The sequence below is a fragment of the Cervus elaphus genome, chromosome 4 (genome assembly GCF_910594005.1).
Source record: "Cervus elaphus chromosome 4, mCerEla1.1, whole genome shotgun sequence".
NCBI classification, from domain to species: Eukaryota; Metazoa; Chordata; class Mammalia; order Artiodactyla; family Cervidae; genus Cervus; species Cervus elaphus.
The window spans coordinates 35,030,958-35,052,182 of record NC_057818.1 but is presented as its reverse complement, the minus strand read 5'-3'; the positions used below and the strand labels follow the sequence as shown (position 1 = coordinate 35,052,182).

At 46.4% G+C, this 21,225-nt stretch overlaps 1 protein-coding gene across 1 annotated transcript in view; it reads left to right on the top strand.

Moving 5' to 3' along the window:
- Positions 1-20,819, top strand: part of CMTM4 (CKLF like MARVEL transmembrane domain containing 4) — a 73,090-nt gene extending 52,271 nt beyond the window's left edge. Inside the window, exons 2-4 of the mRNA XM_043898677.1 lie at positions 3,613-3,789; positions 12,130-12,228; positions 13,275-20,819. Of these exons, the coding sequence (XP_043754612.1) occupies positions 3,613-3,789; positions 12,130-12,228; positions 13,275-13,439 (441 nt within the window). The 3' untranslated portion in view covers positions 13,440-20,819. The remainder of the gene's footprint in view (positions 1-3,612; positions 3,790-12,129; positions 12,229-13,274) is intronic.
- The last annotated feature ends 406 nt before the right edge of the window (positions 20,820-21,225 follow it).

Genomic DNA, 21,225 nt, shown 5'->3' with positions numbered 1-21,225 from the left:
TTTACCATCTGAGCCACCAGGGAAGCCCCCAACATGCCAAGGAGCAGCTAAGCCCCAGCACCGCAAGAAGAGATCGACAACTCGCAACACAGCCAAATTTTTATAAACAGTGTACAGTTTATGTTAGAGTATTACAAACCACCTAAACACCTATCACTGGGTATTACTGTATGTCTATAGTTGTGTATATGTGTGTATTTATGTCTAACTCTTGAGATACTGTGATTTGGAATAATGAAATACATATTTTGTCTTCATTCCATTTCTGGCACAGAGCTCTTAAAACTCGTGGAATTTCCTAAGTGATAAGAGGTGTTTGATATCTATATTTTTTATACTTACAACAAATATCTTTCAGCCACACCTGAGTTTGTGTTAAATGAGATGATTTTTGGAAAGCTCCTAAGGATGGGGGCTGATTGCCAGGGGAAGCAACCAGGTGATAAGAGAGTTGGAACTTTTAACCTTACCCGCTGACTTCTGGAAAGGGAAGGGGACTCCACATTAAACTCTATAAAAACTCTTGAACAGGATTGATCATCTACGTTGGTGAGCCAAAGCACATCCAATTGCTGGGGGTGAGTGCACTTCAGATTCCAGGGAGACAGAGGTTCCTGTAATTAAGACCCTTCTGGACTTTGCCTTGTGTATCTCTTTTTCTCACTCTTCAATTGTATCCTTTAATAACTTTATAATAAACTAAAGTAAACTTTGTAGTAAATCTAGAACCTTCTCATAGAGGCCTCCCATGGTCACTCTGCCTAAAATTTCCAACATCCTTGCCCTGGTTACATTTCATTTTCCTTCCCTGCTTTGATTTTTCTTCTTTGTACTTATCACTGTCTAATATGCTACATTTTAAAATTTAATTTAAAAAAATTCTTCATTAGCATATGAGCTAGAGAACAGGGAATTTTGTCTGTTCTGTGCACTCCTGTGTTGAATGGCCTATCTGATTTGCATATTCTTGAAATCATATTTATTTTAATATGTAAGAATGTATGTGTTACCTTCCCACACAAATATGGTTGAAGTTAGCATACCAGAAACATTTGTAACTCATCAGTAGAGTGTATTATTTCTTGCCTAAGATTACTAGATCCAATTACAGGGGTAAAAAAAAAATTTTTTTTTCTGGAGTTTCCCTTATATAAACTATTTCTTTGTGAATTGATTGCAAGTCAGGCATGTAATTCAGATGGAGAATTAAAGTGTCTGGTTCTACATGTAAATCCATGGCTGATACATGTCAGTGTATGGCAAAAACCACTACAATATTGTAAAGTAATTAGCTTTCAACTAATAAAAATAAATTAAAAAAAAAAATAAAGTGTCTGGTTCTGTAGAGAGTTAGGAGAGCCATGAGGAGAAGCAGAAAGTGTGTGCTTAAAAGGCCGTATTTGTAACGTGTTGACATGGAAATATGGAAAGACTACATATTGTTAAAAAGGCTTGGAAAAAGGAGAGCCTCCCTTCCTTTCATGTGGAGACTGACGAGTCTGTCAAGAATTGTTGGGGTGGGTTTGTAGTGGCTCCCTGAGCCCCCATTTACCTGCTTTGTGCAGGTTCGCGTGGTTGGTGCCTTGGGAGTGGAGGGAGGTGGGCTGGCCGCTGCCCTCCGAGAGCTCAGGAGGCAGAGAGGTGCGTAGTGGCAGGTATAAAAGATGGGATGCAACCGCAGACCAAGTTTTCCTGGGGAAGGGTGGGATCAGTCATGTCTGGCGGGGAGAAGCAACATCAGGGAGGGCAGGGGGAGGAGGTGAGCTGATCAAGGCACAAGTGGGACCCCTAGAGGAAAAGAAGGGCCCCAGAGTAGCCTGGGCCTTCTGTTCTCCCCACACTTCAGTCATCTGGGGATCTTGTCAAAAAGCAGATTCTGACTCTGGGGGTCAAGGAGGGGAGGCAGAGAGTCTGCGTTTTCATCTGTAATGAGCTCCCTGGTGAGGCTGATGTTGCTGTTCTTGAGGACAGGCCTGGTACCACAGAGCTGCCTGCCCATTCTTCCTCCACCTTGGAGGCGGAGGTCAGCCTGGAAGCTTTGGCATAGGCTTGACAGGTGGTAGGTAGGTGGTGAGGATCTGGGTTACAAAAGTATAGGGTACAGGCCTGGAGCCCAAGACTGGTCTGGTTTTAGGTGTAAGGCCACGTGACTTTTCCTTGATCACAGGGCCATTAAACTCAGTCCCTGGGCCGCCTCCTGTTCCAAAAATCTCGCTTTAAAAGTTGACCTGGTGATTTTCATTGACACCTGTTTGCCTTCACGATCTCTGATCTCTTAGGACATATTGCTAGAGTGTTACTTTGGTCCTTCAGAAAGAAAGTGTTTCTAATGTTGGTAGATTTTAAATGTTTTTATAAACTTCCCAGGCTGTCTCTTCATGATCAAATCCAATGATAAACTTTAAAAAAATTTATTTGGCTGCATCAGGTCTTAGCTGCGGCATGCAGGATCTTTGCTGCAACATACAAGATCTTTCGTTGCAGCATTCCGGCTCTCAAGTTGTGGCCCTCGGGCTTAGTTGCCCCAAGGCACATGGGATCTTAGTTCCCTGACCAGGGGATGAGCTTGCATCCCCCACATTGCAAGGCAGAATCATTCATCCATTTAGCAGTGCTGAGTCTTAGTTGTGGCACAGACGGTTGTAGTTGCGTCATGTGGATTCTCATTCAGGCACCCTGACTCTCTAGTTGTGGTGCTCAGGCTTAATTGCTCTGCAGCAAATGGGATCTTAGTTCCCCAACCAAGGATTGAACCCTTGTCCCCAGCATTGCAAGGCAGATTCTTAACCACTGGACCGCCAGGCAAGTCCCTCCAATGATAAACATTTTAAAAAGCACGGCTCATAAATTAGTTGTAGTTGTTGTTCAGGCACCAGGTCGTGTCCAACTCTCTGTGACCCCGTGGACTACAGCACGCCAGGCCTCCCTGTCCCTCACCATCTCCCAGAGTTTGCTCAAACTCATGTCCATTGAGTCAGTGATGCTCTACAACCGTCTCATCCTCTGCCACTGATTTCTCCTTTCACACATGATTTAATTAGGTGGGCCTTATTTGGGGGTAGGACTTATAAACGGAGGGGTTCTATAAGTCCTTCTAAAGCCATCTCAGTCAGCCTCACTGTCAGACCTTACACAGGTCTCAGTCAGCCTGTGTGACATCAGCTGAACCAGCAAGGGTAGTTGCAAATATCTTAACACAGACACCCCCAGGACCCTGCCCTGTTAATGTTTGACATCACCCTGATAGAGACTGTGAGTGAGAAACGCGCGTAGGTGGTGTCCGCTCACTGGTGGCAGAGGCAGAACTAGAAACACTCTGAGCCTGTTCCTCTCCGCTTCCTCACGGGGGGCCGCACTGGTGTCAGCATCCTGCGGTGGCATGGTTGTTCACATGAGGAATTTGATCTTTTCATTAAGGCCCCTGTACCTATTCTTATGTAAGAATTGGATCAGGTCACTTTCCTGTCCGTGATACTGCTGTCCCCAGGGGGAAAACTCCATGGTTGTTATGTGGTGGTGGCGGTTGAGTTTTCTTTAAAGGCAGCAGGCACGTGTGTCTACAGACGTGTGCTAACCATACACATACATGTGTTTTTGCAATTTTCTTCCCAGATCTTGGCCCTGATCGCATTCATTTGCATAGAGACCATCATGGAATGCTCCCCGTGTGAAGGCCTCTACTTTTTTGAGTTTGTGAGCTGCAGTGCGTTTGTGGTGACCGGAGTCTTGCTGATTCTGTTCAGCCTCAACCTTCACATGAGAATTCCCCAGATCAACTGGAACCTGACGGTGAGTAAAAGTCATGTTCTCTGACTAGGAAAGGATCAAGGGCTCCACGGCTCCCAGGAAAATCAGGAATCATTCTATGACATGTTTGGTTCCGGTTCATTTTGATACATAAATATTCCCTTGTAATGCAACTGTGAAATTTTAAATTTCCTTCCTGGGTTGAATAACATGACTACAGAATTAATAGGACCTTCACTAATGACAGAAACTTAACAATTATTCTGACTTCTTTAAAGATGTCATTTTGATTTGCGGATCCTTTGAGACGATTGGTAATGTTGATATTTATAGAATATGGGAAAGAGAGCATGGAATGAATACATTTGCAGATTTTCACACTGGACCTGAAAGCCGTTTGCAAAAGTACTGATTCAGGAAGAGCTGAAAATATGAATGAAATTGCCATTAACTTGTGAAACCTAGGAATATTATTATTATTAAATTCAAAGCAGCTGGGAAGTCCCAGAGGGTTTGCTGGGTTGATCAGCAAGTCTTGAGGAAATGTGTCCTTTTCTCTTCATGGTTTGGGGCTCTTGACTCTGACAGCCTTACTCTCTGATCAGCACGGGATCAGAGCTGGTCACTCCCAGACCTCCTTTCCTGGACTTGTGTTACTTGTCCCTGCTGTGCCAAGTGGAAGAGTGAACTTAACAGCACTTTGTTTTCTTGATATTTCTTTGCAAATAAGCACGTGCAGGAGCTCAAAGAAAACCAGTTAGGGAGACACAGACAGGCCCTATCAGCTGCCTTGGATTGGGAGGGAGGGACTCTGAGACCACTTGCCCGCACATGGGCTCCTCCTGCTGGCCCGTGCAGCACTGTGGCGAGCGTGGCCTGGAGTGCCGGAGCCCAGGGAGGCAGCCTGGATGGTCACCTTGCCTGGCAGGGCCACTCCCATGGTGTTCGTGTGGGGGAACCAAGAGGTGATCATCTTCCTGACAGAGTGCTGTCTGCGTCATTCAGACTCTTTTAGGAAGAAAAATAAAAGGAGAACTGGGCTAGAAAAGTTGTCCATTGAAAACTCGGTTGGTTTCGTCCTGACATTGAAAAGGAAGAAATAAGCTCTAAAACCTCAAGATTTACTGGAGGCATTTCGTCACAGTTCTTGGTGACGGGTTTGAGTGTCTCAGCTCTTCTTAAGATAAAGTCTGTGTTAAAGAAAATGCTTCCAGTGTTGTGATCTAAATTGACAGTGTAATGAACAGGCAGTAGGCAATGCAAGAGTACCTCACAAACCTCCCCCAACCAGCATGCAGGCTCCGTGGGCAAGGTCATCGTCATGGGGCAAGGCACATTGGAAACCCAGACCCCTGGAGTGTCTAAGGCCAAAGTAAATACTTTTGAGGGAGGCGCTGGGCTGGGCTGTGAATAAAACCACACTGGTTTTATCCTGTTTGACAAAGAAGCAGCTGCTAGGATGATTAAGACCCAGGGGCTTTGAGTCAGGCCGCCCTGTCTGTATTCAAGTCCGAGGTGGCTCTTAAGAGCTATATATGACCCTGGGCAAGTAGTCACTTAGAGCCCCCAAGTGGAGATGGTAGCATTTTTCTTGCAGGGTTGTTTTAAGAACAAAATGAGACAAGTGTGTACAAAGGTTCCAAACCAGTGGGCACTGCTGCCAGTATGAGAAATAGTAACTTTACTGTGAGTCAGAGGCCACTGGTGTCTGTCAGCCACGTCATTCTCCTATAGACTTCACCAGCTTTGACTTCACACCCTGAATTCTGTCTTATCTACTTATTTGATAGCCACAAATCTGTTAGAAGACTTCATACTTCACTCTATTGTATAACATAGGCAATTATAGCCATTGTCTTACAATAGCTTATAAGGGAGTAGAATCTGCAAAAATACTGAATCACTGTGCTGTACCCCTGAAACCAATATTGTAAATCAACTACACTTCCAATTATTTCTTTTTTTTTCAAGAAAGAATCACCAGGATTTCCCTGGCAGTCCACTGGTTAGGACTCTGCACTTTCACTGCCGTGGGCCCGGGTTCAATCCCTGGTTGAGGAACTAAGATCCCACCAGCTGTGTGGTGTGGCCAAAATAATAAATAAACAGTTAATTTTAAAAGGACCCCTGATCCCAGATCACCATAACAACAAAAAAGACTTCAGGTTCTGATTAATTTGTTCAGGCCTTTATCTCCAGAAATACCTATTTGGTGAGCTTTCTTAAATACCTAGTTTTTCTGTTTTAACTGCAAAAGTCTTTCCACTAGTTGGCAACCACATGTTGGGGGTTGTATCAAAACACATCTTTTTCACTGGAAAGTTAACATCCCTCCTTTTCTTTAGGATGCGGTTGGCTGGGGCAGATGACTGGGTGGTGCCCCTGGCCTCCTCTCCCACCCTGTCCCTCCGTCCTTCCATCCTTTTCCTACCACTAACCGCTGGGGTCTCCCCCTCCCCGGAACTGGCACTCAGAGCCCTCCAGCCCTGGAAGCTCAGTCAGACTTTGTAGAGGAGGGAGGTCCGCACATGTCTGCTCTATTTCCCTACATCCTGATCTCTCTTTTCTCTGTTTTTATTGTCAAATACAGCGTATTCAGAGAAATCTGTAGAAGTCAAAGTAGAGTTTAGTGAAGAATGATAAAGACTATGTAGCCAGACCCCTGGGTCAAGAGTTAGGACAGTGTCAACACCTTCCAAGCCTCCCACGTGTCTCTTCCAAACGCAGGGACTACCTCTTCCCCTCTGCCATCCACTCTCCCGACCCTCCGTTCTTGAAAATCCTCTGGTCAGGATCACGGGGGGATTGCTGAGCTCCCGGGTCCTCTGCTTACTTCCCAGTCCCGCACCCCCCACCAGTCGTTTCAGCCCTGGAGTATGCTCTGCTCACTCTCTATCCTGCCCCACTCTCTTCTCTTGCCTCTGATGATACCACAGTCTGTTTTTCTTCTTCCTCTTTGTGTTCCTTCTTAGATGGCCTTTGTGGCCTCTGCTCGTCTACACAGGTGTCTCCTGACCTGAGAACCCAGGCTGGGTGCTATGGTGAGTTGAGAACAGTCTGGAGTCACCCAGAGGGGCCACCTGCAGAGTCCTGAGGCTTCGCTGTGACTGACTGTGTGGTGTTTTCTGACACTACTTTTGGCACCAAATATATAGGTTGTGGTGTTTTTTTTTCCCTACACCAAATCTGTGTAGTTTTTCCACACAGAGTAATTTGCTTAGTCGCCCAGTCGTGTCCGACTCTTTCGACCCCATGGACAGTAGCCCACCAGGCTCCTCTGTCCATGGGGATTCTCTTGGGTATTCAGCAATTCAATTTAGTTCTGACAGTAACTCCTGGAGTTAATGCAGACCCCACAGGTTAAAGGGCAACTAAGGGCACTCAGGAAATGTTAAGGAATCTGGGACACAGACCAAATATATATTTTTCGTTATGCCAAACTCATCTTTTCTAGAACTCAACTTCCTCAAGGCCCTTCATTAGAGGTGTCTTGGATCCTAATTTGGTTAGGACTCAGTGCAACACTGGGGGTTGTATGGTTGGCACAGTAGGCTCTCTATAGATGGTAGCTGCCCCTGAAACCATAAGGTGGCGTTTCAGGGGGCTCCAAAGGGGCTTCCCTGGTAGCTCAGAAGGTAAAGAATCTGCCTGCAGTGCAGGAGACCTGGGTTTGATCCCTGGGTTGGGAAGATCCCCTGGAGAAGGAAATGGCAACCCGCTCCAGTATTCTTGGCTAGAGAATCCCATGAACAGAGGAGCCTGGTCCTACATGGTCCTACATGGACTGGGCTACAGTCCATGGGATTGCAGGAGTCGGACACAACTTAGTGACTAAACCATTCCACAGAGGAGTTCTTGTCCTTTAAGTCTCAGTGCAAAAAGAATTTATCGAGAGGCAAAGTGATAGATAAGAAGTGATTTATTAGAACAGGATGCTTGTGAGGCTTATAAGCAGCTGGGTGAGAGGGCTACAGTTTTATAATCAAAGAAAAAGTGGGAGGGGAAAAAGACGACTTCTTTTTCCTCATTTTCTTTTTTTTTTAGTAGATGTCATGCCTCCATCATCAGCTCCTCCTCCAGGTTGAGTGGGGGAGTTTTTTTTGTCCCTACCTAATCAAGCCAAGATGGTCATGGCACTGTGGACATTTTATTTCAGGTCTCAGTACAATGAGGGTCTTTACTTTGAAATGTCACCTTTCCATAAATTGTTGTTGTTGTTTTTTTTTTAATTGTTGTTTTTTTATGTGTGCAAAGAGCATGTCCTAGGGGTCATTAACTTATTGAGCTCACTGGGCAGGATGTGGGTCTCATGCCACCATTGTTTTATTGTCTTGGGGCATGTCTCATGCTTTCACCGCACGGTTTTGTTGCTCAGGAAGCCTGCTTGGTTTTGTAGTTAAGCAAACCTTTTTTCTTTTTTTTTTAAACCCGTTTTCTTAAGTGATTATTAACTTATAGGGGTCTCCCATATTTTTTTTTTACTTACAATCCCTTAGTGGGATCAGCGATTTAATTACCTACCTTGTCCCTGTACTGTGTCTCTATCACTCTCTCATCAGTACTGTGATCAATCTCACGGTACTGGGGCCGTCAGGGCGCAGTATGGGCTGAAGGGTTGTAAACCTCCTCTCTTATGGGTGTGTAGAACTGACTTCAGCCAGTCACAGAGCCCAGTGGTGGTGAACACCTGTCCGGGGCCAGGCTTCAGGAACTGAAAGCAAGCCCAGGGTAGATGCTTGCTGCTCTTCCGTGGTATGTGTGCCGTGTGTGATGCAGTTTTGTGTGAGGTCTGGGAGAACACAGTGGGTTCCTCAGGGGAGGGGGCCTGGAACAGGTCAATTGGGGAAATTCAGAGGAAATGCCAGATTCCAGTTGAGCCTCAAGGGATGAATAGGTGCTTGCTGGGCACAGGGTATGGAAGGGTGGGGCATGCTGAAGGATGGCCCATTCTCTGGGACTGGAGTAGGATCGTGGACTCGGCCCTGGGGGGCTGGGTATGTGATGGAAATGGGCAAGTGAGGAGATGGGCCAGCGGTCCGTGAGACCCAGAGGTGGTTCTCCTACTAAGTCCCAGCCAGTTGTGTTACTTCACGGGACTTTTAAGGACAATTTTTCAGGAGCAGCTGAAAGTTGGATTTTTTTTTTTTTTAATTTTTGGTTGCACTGGGTCTTCGTGGCAGTGTGAGAACTCTCTCTAGCTGTGGCACACTCTCAGCAGTTGTGATGCATGGGCTTAATTGCCCCGCAGCCAGCATATGGGATGTTAGTTCCTACACCAAGGATTGAACCCGAATCCCCTGCACTGGGAGGTGGGTTGTTAACCACCAGGGAAGTCCCTGGATTATTTTTTCTTTTAAAGAAGTTTCTTGTTTATATGAAATGTCCAGGATAAGCAAATCCTTAGAGACAGAAAACTGATTCGTAGTTGCCTAGGATTCAGGGAAAGGATGAAGAATTAACTGCTAATGAGTATGAGGTTTGTTTTGGAAGTGCTAAAAATGTTCTAAAATTAGATTGTGGTGAATTACATCTCAATAAAGCTGTTATTAAAATCATATGTGATAGCAGCCGTCCAGGGGTAACCACTTAATACAGGGGTGTAATACTCTAGAATTCCCTAGACTGTCTTTCACAAGTAGATGTATGTTGTGATATGTGAATGCCAAAAAATGAAACTGTTAAAGTCAAACTTTCCCATTTGAACTATCTTGAGTGTCTTCCATGTTAAATATAACTGTATCATTAGTTTTAAGGACTGCATACTGTTCCAACTGGAAATAGCATTTTACTTAACAAGTCCTTGATTCTTAAGTATTTTATCTTCAGTTTTTCACTCTTTTAAATAACATGATGAGCATCCTTATGCTTAGACCTTTTTGCAACTAGTATGCTATTTAAGATGATTTAAGAAGTATGCAGAGTACATCATGAAAAACGCTGGGCTGGATGAAGCACAAGCTGGAATCAAGATTGCCGGGAGAAATATCAATAACCACAGATATGCAGATGACACCACCCTTATGGCTGAAAGTGAAGAGGAACTAAAAAGCCTCTTGATGAAGTGAAAGAGGAGAGTGAAAAAGCTGGCTTAAAGCTCAACATTCAGAAAACTAAGATCATGGCATCTGGTCCCATCACTTCATGGGAAATAGATGGGGAGACAGTGGAAACAGTGTCAGACTTTATTTTTCTGGGCTCCAAAATCACTGCAGATGGTGACTGCAGCCATGAAATTAAAAGATGCTTACTCCTTGGAGGGAAAGTTATGACCAACCTAGATAGCATATTAAAAAGTAGAGATATTACTTTGCCAACAAAGGTCTGTCTGGTCAAGGCTATGGTTTTTCCAGTGGTCATGTATGGATGTGAGAGTTGGACTGTGAACAAAGCTGAGCGCCGAAAAATGGATGCTTTTGAGCTGTGGTGTTGGAGAAGACTCTTGAGAGTCCCTTGGACTACAAGGAGATCCAACCAGTCCATCCTGAAGGAGATAAGTCCTGGGTGTTCATTGGAAGGACTGATGCTGAAGCTGAAACTCCAGTACTTTGGCCACCTCATGCAAAGAGTTGACTCATTGGAAAAGACCCTTATGCTGGGAGGGATTGGGGGCAGGAGGAGAAGGGAACGACAGAGGATGAGATGGCTGGATGGCATCACCGACTCAATGGACATGGGTCTGAGTAAACTCCAGGAGTTGGTGATGGACAGGGAGGCCTGGCGTGCTGAGATTCATGGGGTCGCAGAGAGTCGGATACGACTGAGCGACTGCACTGAACTGGATTGAAGAAGTATGCTGTTTAAGATTTCCAAATGTGGAATTCATAGACAAATAACATGCACATCTTCAGAGGAGATTGAGCATGTTCAGGGTGGTGTAGCTATAAACACATGAACCTCTTCAAAATCTCAGCATTTTATCATAAAAACATTTTCCCCTGTTTCTGAGTAGCCTTTGGTTTAGAAAGTATATTTGTCTTTATCCCTGCAGCTCCTTACCCAGAGTTGGGTGTAACTAAATGCGTCCAGGTTTAACGTGAAACATTTGTCCTGGCTTCACGCTGGTCACCACTGAACACTGCGCTGCTGGTAGACCTCTCTGGGTAGAGTTTGTAGTTGTACTTCACTGATGTCCATGAGCAGGGGCAGAGGCGCTGGCCAGGAGTGTGGCAGGAGCTGCTACAGGGCTCAGGACTGTTAGGAGGTGAATGTTGCCTTTTGCCATCTTTAAGGAGGAGATGGCCCCCAAAGCCAGGCCAGCCGGCAGGACCCACCTGGTGTTGATGATACAGTCGAGCTAGCGCCTAAGCAGTGTAGGGTTTTGCCTGGTTTCTCTTTTGCTGTAGAGATCATAGAGGTGCTCTGGTATGACCCAAGCTGTGGGGGCCTAATACACAAGTGGAAATACCAGAAGTAACAATAAACGTGCAGGGAACCCTAAGTGTGGGCTAGGCACACGCTTGGCTTTTTGGCTTTTCATGTACGCTGTTCCACCCAGTCCTTGAAACAACTCCGGAGGGGTGGGAGGCTGTGCCCACAAATGACACGAGAGGCAAAGTGGCCCATCCACAGTTGTGGTTGGTTAGGACTCTCGTCTGGGTGTTTCTATGAATCACTGTGCTGTATTCCCCTGGACAAGTAAGACAGGAACTAAATCTTTGAAGCGTTGGATTTGTAACCTGATTTGCTTTGCAAGGAGCTTAGGGGAAAATCCTCTAGGCTTTAGCATCGTGGAGACTTGAGAGACCACGCACAAGGAAGAGAAGTGTGAGGCCTGGCTAAGTGTGTTCTTAGGTCTGAAAGCAGTACTCTCTATATGTCACAAATGCATGAAGGGGTTTCACCAGTTTAAATCCATTCTTGTCCTTAAGAGCATTTGAACGTGTTTTGAAAAGAAGACAATAGAACTCTACCTGGTAATTAGTGAATGTATCCTTGTGGGTTAGCAGTTTGGTTTCTATAATAGGTCATTAATAAATGGTAATTTAACATGGTGACTTCCTTGGTGGTCCAGTGGTTAAGGCTCTGAGCTTCTTCTGCAGGGGGCGTGGGTTCAATACCTGGTCAGAAAAAATGATCCCACATGCCTTGAGGCAAGGTCGAAAAAGAAGAAAGAAAGAAATGGTAACATGATGTGTTTGGTTAAAATGTGGATTTTTTCTGTGGTGGTTTATCAAGCAGCATTATTAACTATTAAATTTAAGAGGATTAATAGCATCCTCTTTGCCTTCCTCTGTGTGATCAATACCCCTGGGCCACCAAAACAAAAATAAGGAGCCATCAGAGAGGCTGGGTATTGTGCTTTTTATGTCAAAAGTTCTTCAGTGGTTTTTTCAGACAAAACCTACAATGATCCTTTTCAAGTGACTTTATCTTATTCTTTAGGATTTGGTCAACACTGGACTCAGCACTTTCTTTTTCTTTATTGCTTCGATCGTACTGGCTGCTTTAAACCACAAGACCGGAGCAGAAATCGCTGCTGTGGTAAGTGAACTCAAGAGGTCAAAACAAGGCTGGTCCATACACTTTCTGTGCCTTGTTCCTCTGTCCCCTGGGCTTGTGTCCTATTGCTTCTCCTTTAGCTTCTCCTTTGCTAATGATGTCGCTGGGCCAGTGGAGGCCCCGGTTCCTTCAGTGCTGTGGTTCTTAAAGTGTGGTCCCTGCAACGGCAGCATCACCCGGGAGTTTGTTGGAGATGACGTTCTCAGCCTTCCCCAGAGCTGCCGAATTGGCAGTGCGTTTTAACAAGCTCTCAGATGCACACTGTGGCTTGGGTACCCCTGTTTCAGTCTGCCCAGCGGAACCCTGGATGTCTGAAAGGGCTGTTGCTTTCAAGGGCCTTCCCTGCCAGGGTGGGGCGTTCATGAAGAAGATGCAGCCTGGACACCACATGGCAGCCAGCACAGTAGGGGGTGGGGGCGGAGGATGGGACCAGGTAATGTAAGACTGTCTCTCTGTGCTCTGCCTTTCTTTATTGTTTGGTATTTACAAAGAATATGCAGCACTTTTATAACTGAGAGGATGGTTAAAAGGTTTAGTGAGAATACTAAACTATGAGCTCTCCAAGGTATCACTCAATAGGTTCATCAGTCATTATCTAATCATTAAAACACCACCACTTTTCACTCTCAAGCTGTCCCCCCAGAGCTGCCCACATGAGAGGCAGTGGGGCTGGGGGGCTAAGATATGGAATGCTGGGCCTTGTGGCTTGATTTGGGGTCACACTTGAGACCCTGATTTTTCATCTCATGGTGTTTTGTCTACATGGTATTTCTCCCGGGGACCAGTGTCATGAAGGTCTGTAAAAGAGGCCCTTCTGTGATCTTTTTTTCCTTGTAGATCCAGAATACTTCGAAAGAGACCTGAGGCTGCCTTTCTGTGGGTCACACGACTATGAACTTGGCCAGGGTCTGACATTTGGACAGTTAGTGGGGCTGGGTGTTGGGGTTACAGCCAGGAGAGGCTAACGCACCTTGCCCACTGTAAGCTGCCCAGGGGCCCCGCGGACTAACCCGGCTTGTGTCTTGTAGATATTCGGCTTCTTGGCAACAGCGGCCTACGCGGTGAACACGTTCCTGGCTGTGCAGAAGTGGAGGGTCAGCCTCCGGCAGCAGAGCGCCAACGACTACATCCGCGCTCGTACTGAGTCCAGAGACGTGGACAGCAGGCCCGAGATCCAGCGCCTGGACACGTGAGGACGCACTGGAGTCTTCTTCCCTCTGGTCCTCGTGCCCGTCCTTTCAATCAAGTTTTTCTTTTCCTCATCACATCAGATTATCATGTGACTAAGTCGAATTTTGTCCTCCTTGGTAACAGTTCATTCTGGGAAAGGGCTTTCACGGTGGCCCTGATGGTGGTTGCAGGAGGCAGGGGACCCTGTGCCCAGCCTTGCACACAGAGGTGGTGGGAGGGGCCTCTCCCCTCCCCCCATCCTCTGGTTTGGTGGTCGTGGGAGCCAGTGTCCTCGCGGGCCGCCGTGTCCACTTCACTGTCCCTGAGCACAGGCTTCGCGGCTGACTCTGAGCCACCCCCACATGTGTATTCATGATGGGTCAGGACTTTGGATTAAATGGGGGCTGCTAGGAGGGGAAAAAACAAATATCAAGGAGTGAAACTTTATGGTTGGAACGGTGGGTCAGCAGTGATTTCTGGGCAACCCCCATAGAGGCCCTGGATGTGCTTTAGTCTAGCTGCCAGGATGCCCCTCTCCCCATTGTTTTCCATGCCTGGGGGCACCGGGACCCCAGCACGAGCATGGAAAGCCGGGTGTGACACCAAGGGTCTCGGCGGTGGGTGTGCCCGCCGGGTGCTTTGCTGGCTCTGGGCTTCATGGAGGTGGGGGAGGCTGGCAGCCTCTTGGCTGGGCTGCACTGCTGACCTTCAGGAGGTCACCATCTGTTTCCTACCCTGCTGAGTTGTCCCTGGAATCATCTTCCTGAATCCCAGAGGCTCCTCCAAGAAAACGGGGACCATCTTGTTTTCCAGTTTCCTACCTTCCCTGAATACGCGGAGGCTGGACTGCAGATTTTCTGTCATCTTACCTTCTCAGATAAAAGCCACAGAAGAAATACAGTCTGTTCCACCAGCCTGGACCCTTGCCCACTTGCTGGCCTCACAGACCACAGATGGGGACACACCTCTGTTTCAAGGGTGTGTCTTGATTTTCAAGGCAAGCCTGAGAAGAGTTCTAGAGTGAATTCTGAGTGGCTCTGTCTAGGATTTGGAAACTACTTGAATCTGCACCGCGACACCCCCTTTCACCGATGTTTTGGAGGGCGGCGACCCTGTACCTCAGGGTCATAACTATGAGCGTCGATCTTCAAGGCTGTCAGGGAACATTCTAGTTACGTAAGGTGTTGTATGAATTCTCGATAAAGTGGAGATTATTGTGGTGACTAAGTTACACAAGCCCCCGCGATGCTGTAGTTTTTTGTTTTTTTCTGTTGGAGACTAATTGTTCCTCTTACAGAAAATTTGTTTTTACCTGTCGGGTTTTCACTCTTTGAACTGTCCTTAATGTTTACAGACCTCTCTCTAGCTCTAATAAGTTTGTGTTTCGCCCTCACCAAGGAAAAGAACGCTCACTGCTGGTGGGAAGATTTTGCATTAATGAGGAGAGTCCCCAGGATCTTGTGCTAGTGAGCGCTTACAGCTTCAGCAGCAGGCATGAGAGAGGGGGTCTGGGGGAGCAGAGCCTGTGTGAGGCTGGCATTGCCTTCTGCAGAGCGGAGCAGTGTACAATTCCCTGCACGGGTGGCTTCGTCAGGAAGCACTGCTTGGCTGGGGACCCTGCAGGAAATGGTACTGTGCCGTCTCTGAAGGGTCGGGGTTAGGGCTCCCTGAACCGAACATCCTATACAACTCAAGTTCTGCTGAAGTTCCTTTCTGGGGTCGTGAACCAGGCCACCTGTTCAAGCCCCTGGTCTGCTCAGAGACCCAGCTTGTCTGGGGGTAACTGACCTCCCACTGTCCCTGCCTAGGGCAGCCAGGCCTGGTCACGGCGGGTCTGACTGAGCCCTCTTCCCATGGATGTTGTGAGGCAGTACAAACCAGGCTTCACAAACCTCATACCTATTATGTATAGTGACTTTCGAGGAGATTATGACATCTGGATTTTATCTGTTCATTTTATATATTTATTTTGCATTTGTGGAGTGTGTATGCTTCGTCAAAATGGGGCTTCTTGCTCTCTGAGAGTTCCATTTAAAAACAGGGTTACAAAGACTCAGCCTTGCATCAGATGGGGCCCACTTGGAAGGACCACCCTGAACTTTATCAGAAATCTCCCTCTGGGATTCATGTTACTTGGCCTCAATAAAAAGCTGCCTTTGAAGTGAGATTGGAAAAAAGAAGACTCTTCAGGCGAGGGTTGTTGCCCAAATTTTTCCAAGTCACTTCAATAAAACCAGTTTATCATCTGGTTGAAAGGAGTCTGTTGGTATCCTGAGAATGTGTTGTCAGCTGCAAGGAACAGTTCTGAAGCCCACTGAAGTTGTACATGCTGACAGATGATAAAAAGTGGTGACACCTTGTGCCATAGACCACTTAGGAATTAATTTACATCTTAGTGTTAGAGTCTTGGAATTATTTATGTCCCTGTAACTATTTAATGTCCTCTGTGCCATGAGGCTCTCCCATGGTTTTTGTAAATATATTTCTTTATATTTAATTAGCCCCCAGTATAGCCAAAAGTGACCAGATATGCTGATTGGCGTACTATAGAGTCATAAGTCTTGTCACGTGGTGAGAAGGAAGGAAGGAATATGGTTGTCTAGTGTGAATGGAAAGACACTTGCATTTTCTTTATGTTGTTTCTGTGTATGAACAAGACTATCTAGATTTGGGGAGGCTTCAAAGAGCTTTTTTTTTTTTTTTTGCAAATTGAAATAAGCTTATTTTTGCATTTAATAGTTGTAATATGGACCAGTGTCAGTTTGGTTTGGGGAATTTTTAAGATTGAGGCAATCTTAGTGTTTTTTAATTTTCTGGTGGGATGATGTTGGCATTCACAGTTGATGCCCAACTTGTATATGTTTGAATTTGTTCCTGGAGACTGGATGGTTGAAACCCTCAAGCATTTGGTGGAACCTCTGGTGGTTTTAGATGGATGCAAACACTGACGTCTTCAGAGAAAGTTTATCCTGGCATCGATCTGGTTGATGTGGTATTTTTTCTTTTCTCTGATTCTCCTTTAGCCTCCCTTCACATTGCCGAAGACATGGGAAGGGGGGGTGGGGTACCTTAGCCCTTTCATACAGAGAGATTCCAGTCATGAGAGCCTAAAGATACTTGTCAGCTCTATATAAAGCCGGGGAAGGCACAGGCAGTTACAGATTAAAACCTCATAGCAGAAGTTCTATTTGAAGTAAAGGAAACAGATTTTCACCCTGCAGCAAGTCATTCAAGAGAGACTACCTTTGCCCACAGAAAGGCAAGAATGTTGACGCCTGCCCAGTCCCAATATCCATGTCTTCCTTAGCAGCTTGAACCAAAGTGCCAACGTGGATGGAGCCCAGGCTGGCCGCAGGGAAGCTGGGGACCCAGTCTGGTTCTGGGGGCTCGGCTTTGGGACGTGGATGTCAGCCCCTACCCTTTGGACACCATCACTGTCCCTTGGCTAAAGGCTCATTCCTGTGGGCAGGCATGGGGTGCATCTGACCCCACCCCATGTCAGAGGCTTCTTGAGAGAGCTTGGTGACTCAGTTGAAAACATTCCTAGTCTTTTAAAGTTTGCAGTTTCATTCTCCTTTCTTTGAGGCTTTCTGAGTGACTCAGTCTTAGCTTGAGCCACAGGCAGCCTCTGAGGAGATAAAGCACTAACTCTGGTCTGCACATGTATGTGAATTCCTGCTTGCAGCAAATGACCCTTGAATCCCCCCTCCATGTGTCATGTGTGTGGCCCACGCTCACCTTTTCTCATAGACTCACCTGCTGTTTGGGAAGGAACCCCTCGCCTCTCCATGTGTTTAAGAGGTGGACCAAGTTCCTCATCTCAGGCTGTGCAAGATTTTCTGTGGGCTGTTCCTAGAATCTGCCCTAACAGAGTGTGGAGACAACGCGTGGCCACTTTAGTGATTCTGGGAGGCAGTGATGATGTAAGTGGGTCCCGGTGTGCCACCCATGTTCCAAACAAAGCAACCATGAAGTCTTTGTGCCCAGGCCCGATAGTCATTTTCTCCACATGTGGTTTACAGGAAAACGTGACACTAAGCAGATAGCAAAAGGCAAAAACAACTCAGCTGAGGGCTGCTTCTAAATTGATTGTCTCAACCACATAAAAAATTGCTTCCTGCTCTAGTGACTGCCGTTAGCAAGTGAGATCTCCAGACACGTTTCTAGCTCCTGGTGAAGTGTGCAGAACCCAGGGGCTCTCTAATTTCATCAGCACCCACTCCCAGGACCAGCTCAGTGACAGCTGACGAGGAGGGAGCAGGGGCGGGCCTGAGAGGTGAGAGGAGGGAGGAGGAGGCCCAGACCGTCTGCTGTGGGCCTGTCGAGAGCGCTGGACACAGTTACCCACCCAGGCTGTAGTTGGTTAACTACCTTCCTGTCCTCTTTGGAAAAGCAAGGTCTTGTACTCTGGAACCCACTTGAGAGCAGGAACCGAATGTTGGGACCAGCGTGCCTGGGCACTGCTGGTCTCTTTGTGTGAGTTTGGGAACTCACAGGTGTGGACAGGTGATTCAGATTCTGATCTGGGGCCCCCCTTGAGGGGACACAGACCTAACACCGCCTGCCTCGAGCCGTGTAAACCTTCCTGGCTCTTTGTAAAACCTCCCATTTCTTCTTTCCTCAGAAGATGTAGCTGAAATTGTAACTGTCTGGTTGAGAAGGTAATTGGAAATCTTTGTGACTCTTTACATTTATTTAGAAACTGTTTCTGCCCTCAATATCTGTTAGATCTAGAATAATTTTTTTTCTCAAAGTTTAATGTTTATTTAGCTTTTCTTCATATCAGTAAATGGCATTTATATACTTATAGGCTTGAAACTCCCTTTTTTGGTTTAGATTATATTCTCTTTTCATTTGGATGTAATTTCTCAGCCTTGGGGATTTATTTTTTCCTTTCTTGTTTTTACTATTCTATAAACATTAAAAAAAATTACCCACCAGCCCGCTGAGTCTAAATCAGTGGCAGTTTGCCTAACATTTAGTTTATGGATCCTTGAATCATGTATCTTTTTCACAGGGTTAGTTTGTTGTCTAGTTTTTATTCCAAGACTTCAGTCTGGGTGACGTGCTATCTGGACAGCCTGGCGTGTCGTGTCTCCTTTGGGATGCATTCTACACAGGGCCGAGAGCCTTCATGAAGGGGTTAATAGCCTGGACTCTAGTGAGCTACATCAGAACTTTCATTTAGAGTAGGACCTTGTCTCAAATGACCTTAATCGGCTTTGCTGGCAGGATTAGGGTGAGGCCTGAAGTTTCTTTTCACCATTGCGCCTCAGAAGAGAGAACACGTGACACAATTGATTTGACGAGGATTCAGTAATAATCTGAAACTATCCAATTTGAGTCATCTTGGGAGGATGCTGCTGAAACCCAGTAGGAGGCGCCCATTTTATCAGGACAGCCACCCGAAGGAACAGTCAGGAAGCGAGGACGGCATGGGAGCCTGGTGCCCAGGCAGGCAGGGCCGCGTCTGGCTGCTTCCCTTTGTGGCCCATTTTGCTTTCCTGCCTTTTCCAGAATCGACTTTGCAAGTTTCAGGACTTTGCTCTTCTCTCTGCAGATGTGAGAAGGCAGATACTCGGGGCTTGGAGGGAAAACTGACTGGTCCAAGGCCTCCTGGGGGAGCTCAAGGGTGGGACGCATGTGCACCGCCCCAATCCCCCCAGGACTGGCCCAGGTCCAAGGCCTCACCCCGCTCCCAGCTCTGTCACTCGTTTGAAAACGAGTTTTCAAACCCTGCCTCATGATGAAACTGATGTATGTGGATAAAACCAATGCTTTTCCTAAGCAATAAGAGAACGCTAGGGGGCGAAACTATTTGTATATGTTGAAATTTGTAGGGGTTCAGGAACCCGTGGCAAAAACACTTAGCTATTTATTACAAGTATGACTGTATTTTTTTCTTTTCCCAAAGTAGGTAATTATGTCTTTGTATATTTTAAGACAAATAATAATCACTTCACCTTTGGTGCCTTCCGTGTGTCAGTCACATAAACACTCCCGTCAATCATGGAATTGGAAAAAGATGTACATTTGGTTAAACAAGATAACACTATTTTTATAGCATGATTTTAGATTGTGTCCTTTTAATATTGCTTTCAGCAATGCTAGTTTTGAGGTTCGGTCATTTTCCCTTTAAAACTTCATTATGTATTTTAAAAAAGAAAAAAAAAAAATCCAACCCCTCAGCTTTCCCTGTCTCTTCTCTGCTGCTTTCTCCCCAACATCTTGTTTCCGCTTAAACAGTCTGAGAGTAAGAGTATATTTCTGTGAAATAGTTATTAATCAGTATAACTGCATTTGGCCTTTTTTTTTACCCACTTGCTACTTCTGAACAGCCACTGCTCACCTCAAATGGTAAGAGGAAAGTGGTTCCATGAGAACAGAACAGATCATTCTCGGTGCTCTGACTTCCCCTTCTTTGGGTCTGAAATGGTGACAAGCCCTTTCCCGGTTGCTGCCTGTCTTCCAGATCCGCTCAGGCCATCCTCCTCCTTGGCCACCAGCTTCCCTCTGCCCGTGTGAGACGTCCTGGGGCAGGATGGGAGTGGGGACTCTGCTGGTCTCGGGTTCATCTTCCACTCGGATCTCTGATTGGTTCACGGATGCCCTGGATAGGTTCCATGGCCCTTTCTGGTTTCTGGCCCAAACATACTAGATTCCGTGCTATGACGAACTTGATGAAGACACGGATGACCTTTTGCTTTCCCGCCCCTGCAGGACTGAGTTATGTCTGGTCAAGAGAAATCTTGAGGAAACTAGCTGAGCCCATTTAAAATGAAGGAATGGATTTATTGAAACATAAATTTTATTTTTTTTCCGCTTTGAAGGGTCAGACAGAATGTGTCATTGTTTTGTAACAAAGGAAGACGAGTCAGATGGCTGATAATTCCCATGTGACTACTCTGGTACTTGGCCCAGTGGTACTTGGGGGAGGGGCAATGTTAATTTAATAACTACTACACTTTGCTTCTTAAAAAGTCTTATTTCCTTTAACAGTGTAGATGCAGCTGTGGGGTGAGCTGAGGTGATGTGTGTTCAGCAAACTTCAGTTTATGCTATTGGTCGGTCTGAGCTCCCATCTTGGCTTCTGAGGCTGGTGTGGGCACCACCCAGCTCCCACCAGCCCCAGATTTGACTATCCATTCAGAGTGGTTTGGGGGCCCCAGAGCCTTCGCTCCTGTTGGTTTATTCCTGACAGCCTACAGAGCCTCACACTGCCCTCAGTTTTCCCCCTTTCTTTCTTTTGAAGGACCAATTCTTTCACGGTACTTGTCCTGATTGTTTTCATAGTGTTCAAATCTGTATTTTTGTATGTAGAGGGAAATAATTTTCTCAACACTAATCGCTAATAAATATTGTCATGAAGGAGTTCTTGTTTAATAAACGGACGTGTAAAAACGGTATCGTCTCTTTCTTCACTCTGCCTTGCTCCCGCCCCTTCAAAGGCTGTGGCCCAGTTCCTGAAACAGGCCTGTGAGTTGGGGGCCAAACAGCCACAGTGGGGGGTGAGGACACTTTGGTATTGCTGTTGACTGGTGGCTTGGCCAGGGCTGGCAAAGTGGAGCCAGCCCCGGCAGCCCGTCGGCTTTTCCAGGTTCTACTTTCATACGTGTTTTCAGAACACATTACATATTGTGCAAAAAGCTGGGGCAGGGTGCCTTGATCCTTCCCATCACCTGGGCCAAGACACTGACTCACTGTGGGACCGTTAGCTTGATGCGAGAAGCTGAGACCCCGGGCCTCTCGTGGAGACCTGAGCAAGTCACCGAAGCTTCCGTCAGATTCCTGGACTACGAGAGGATCATG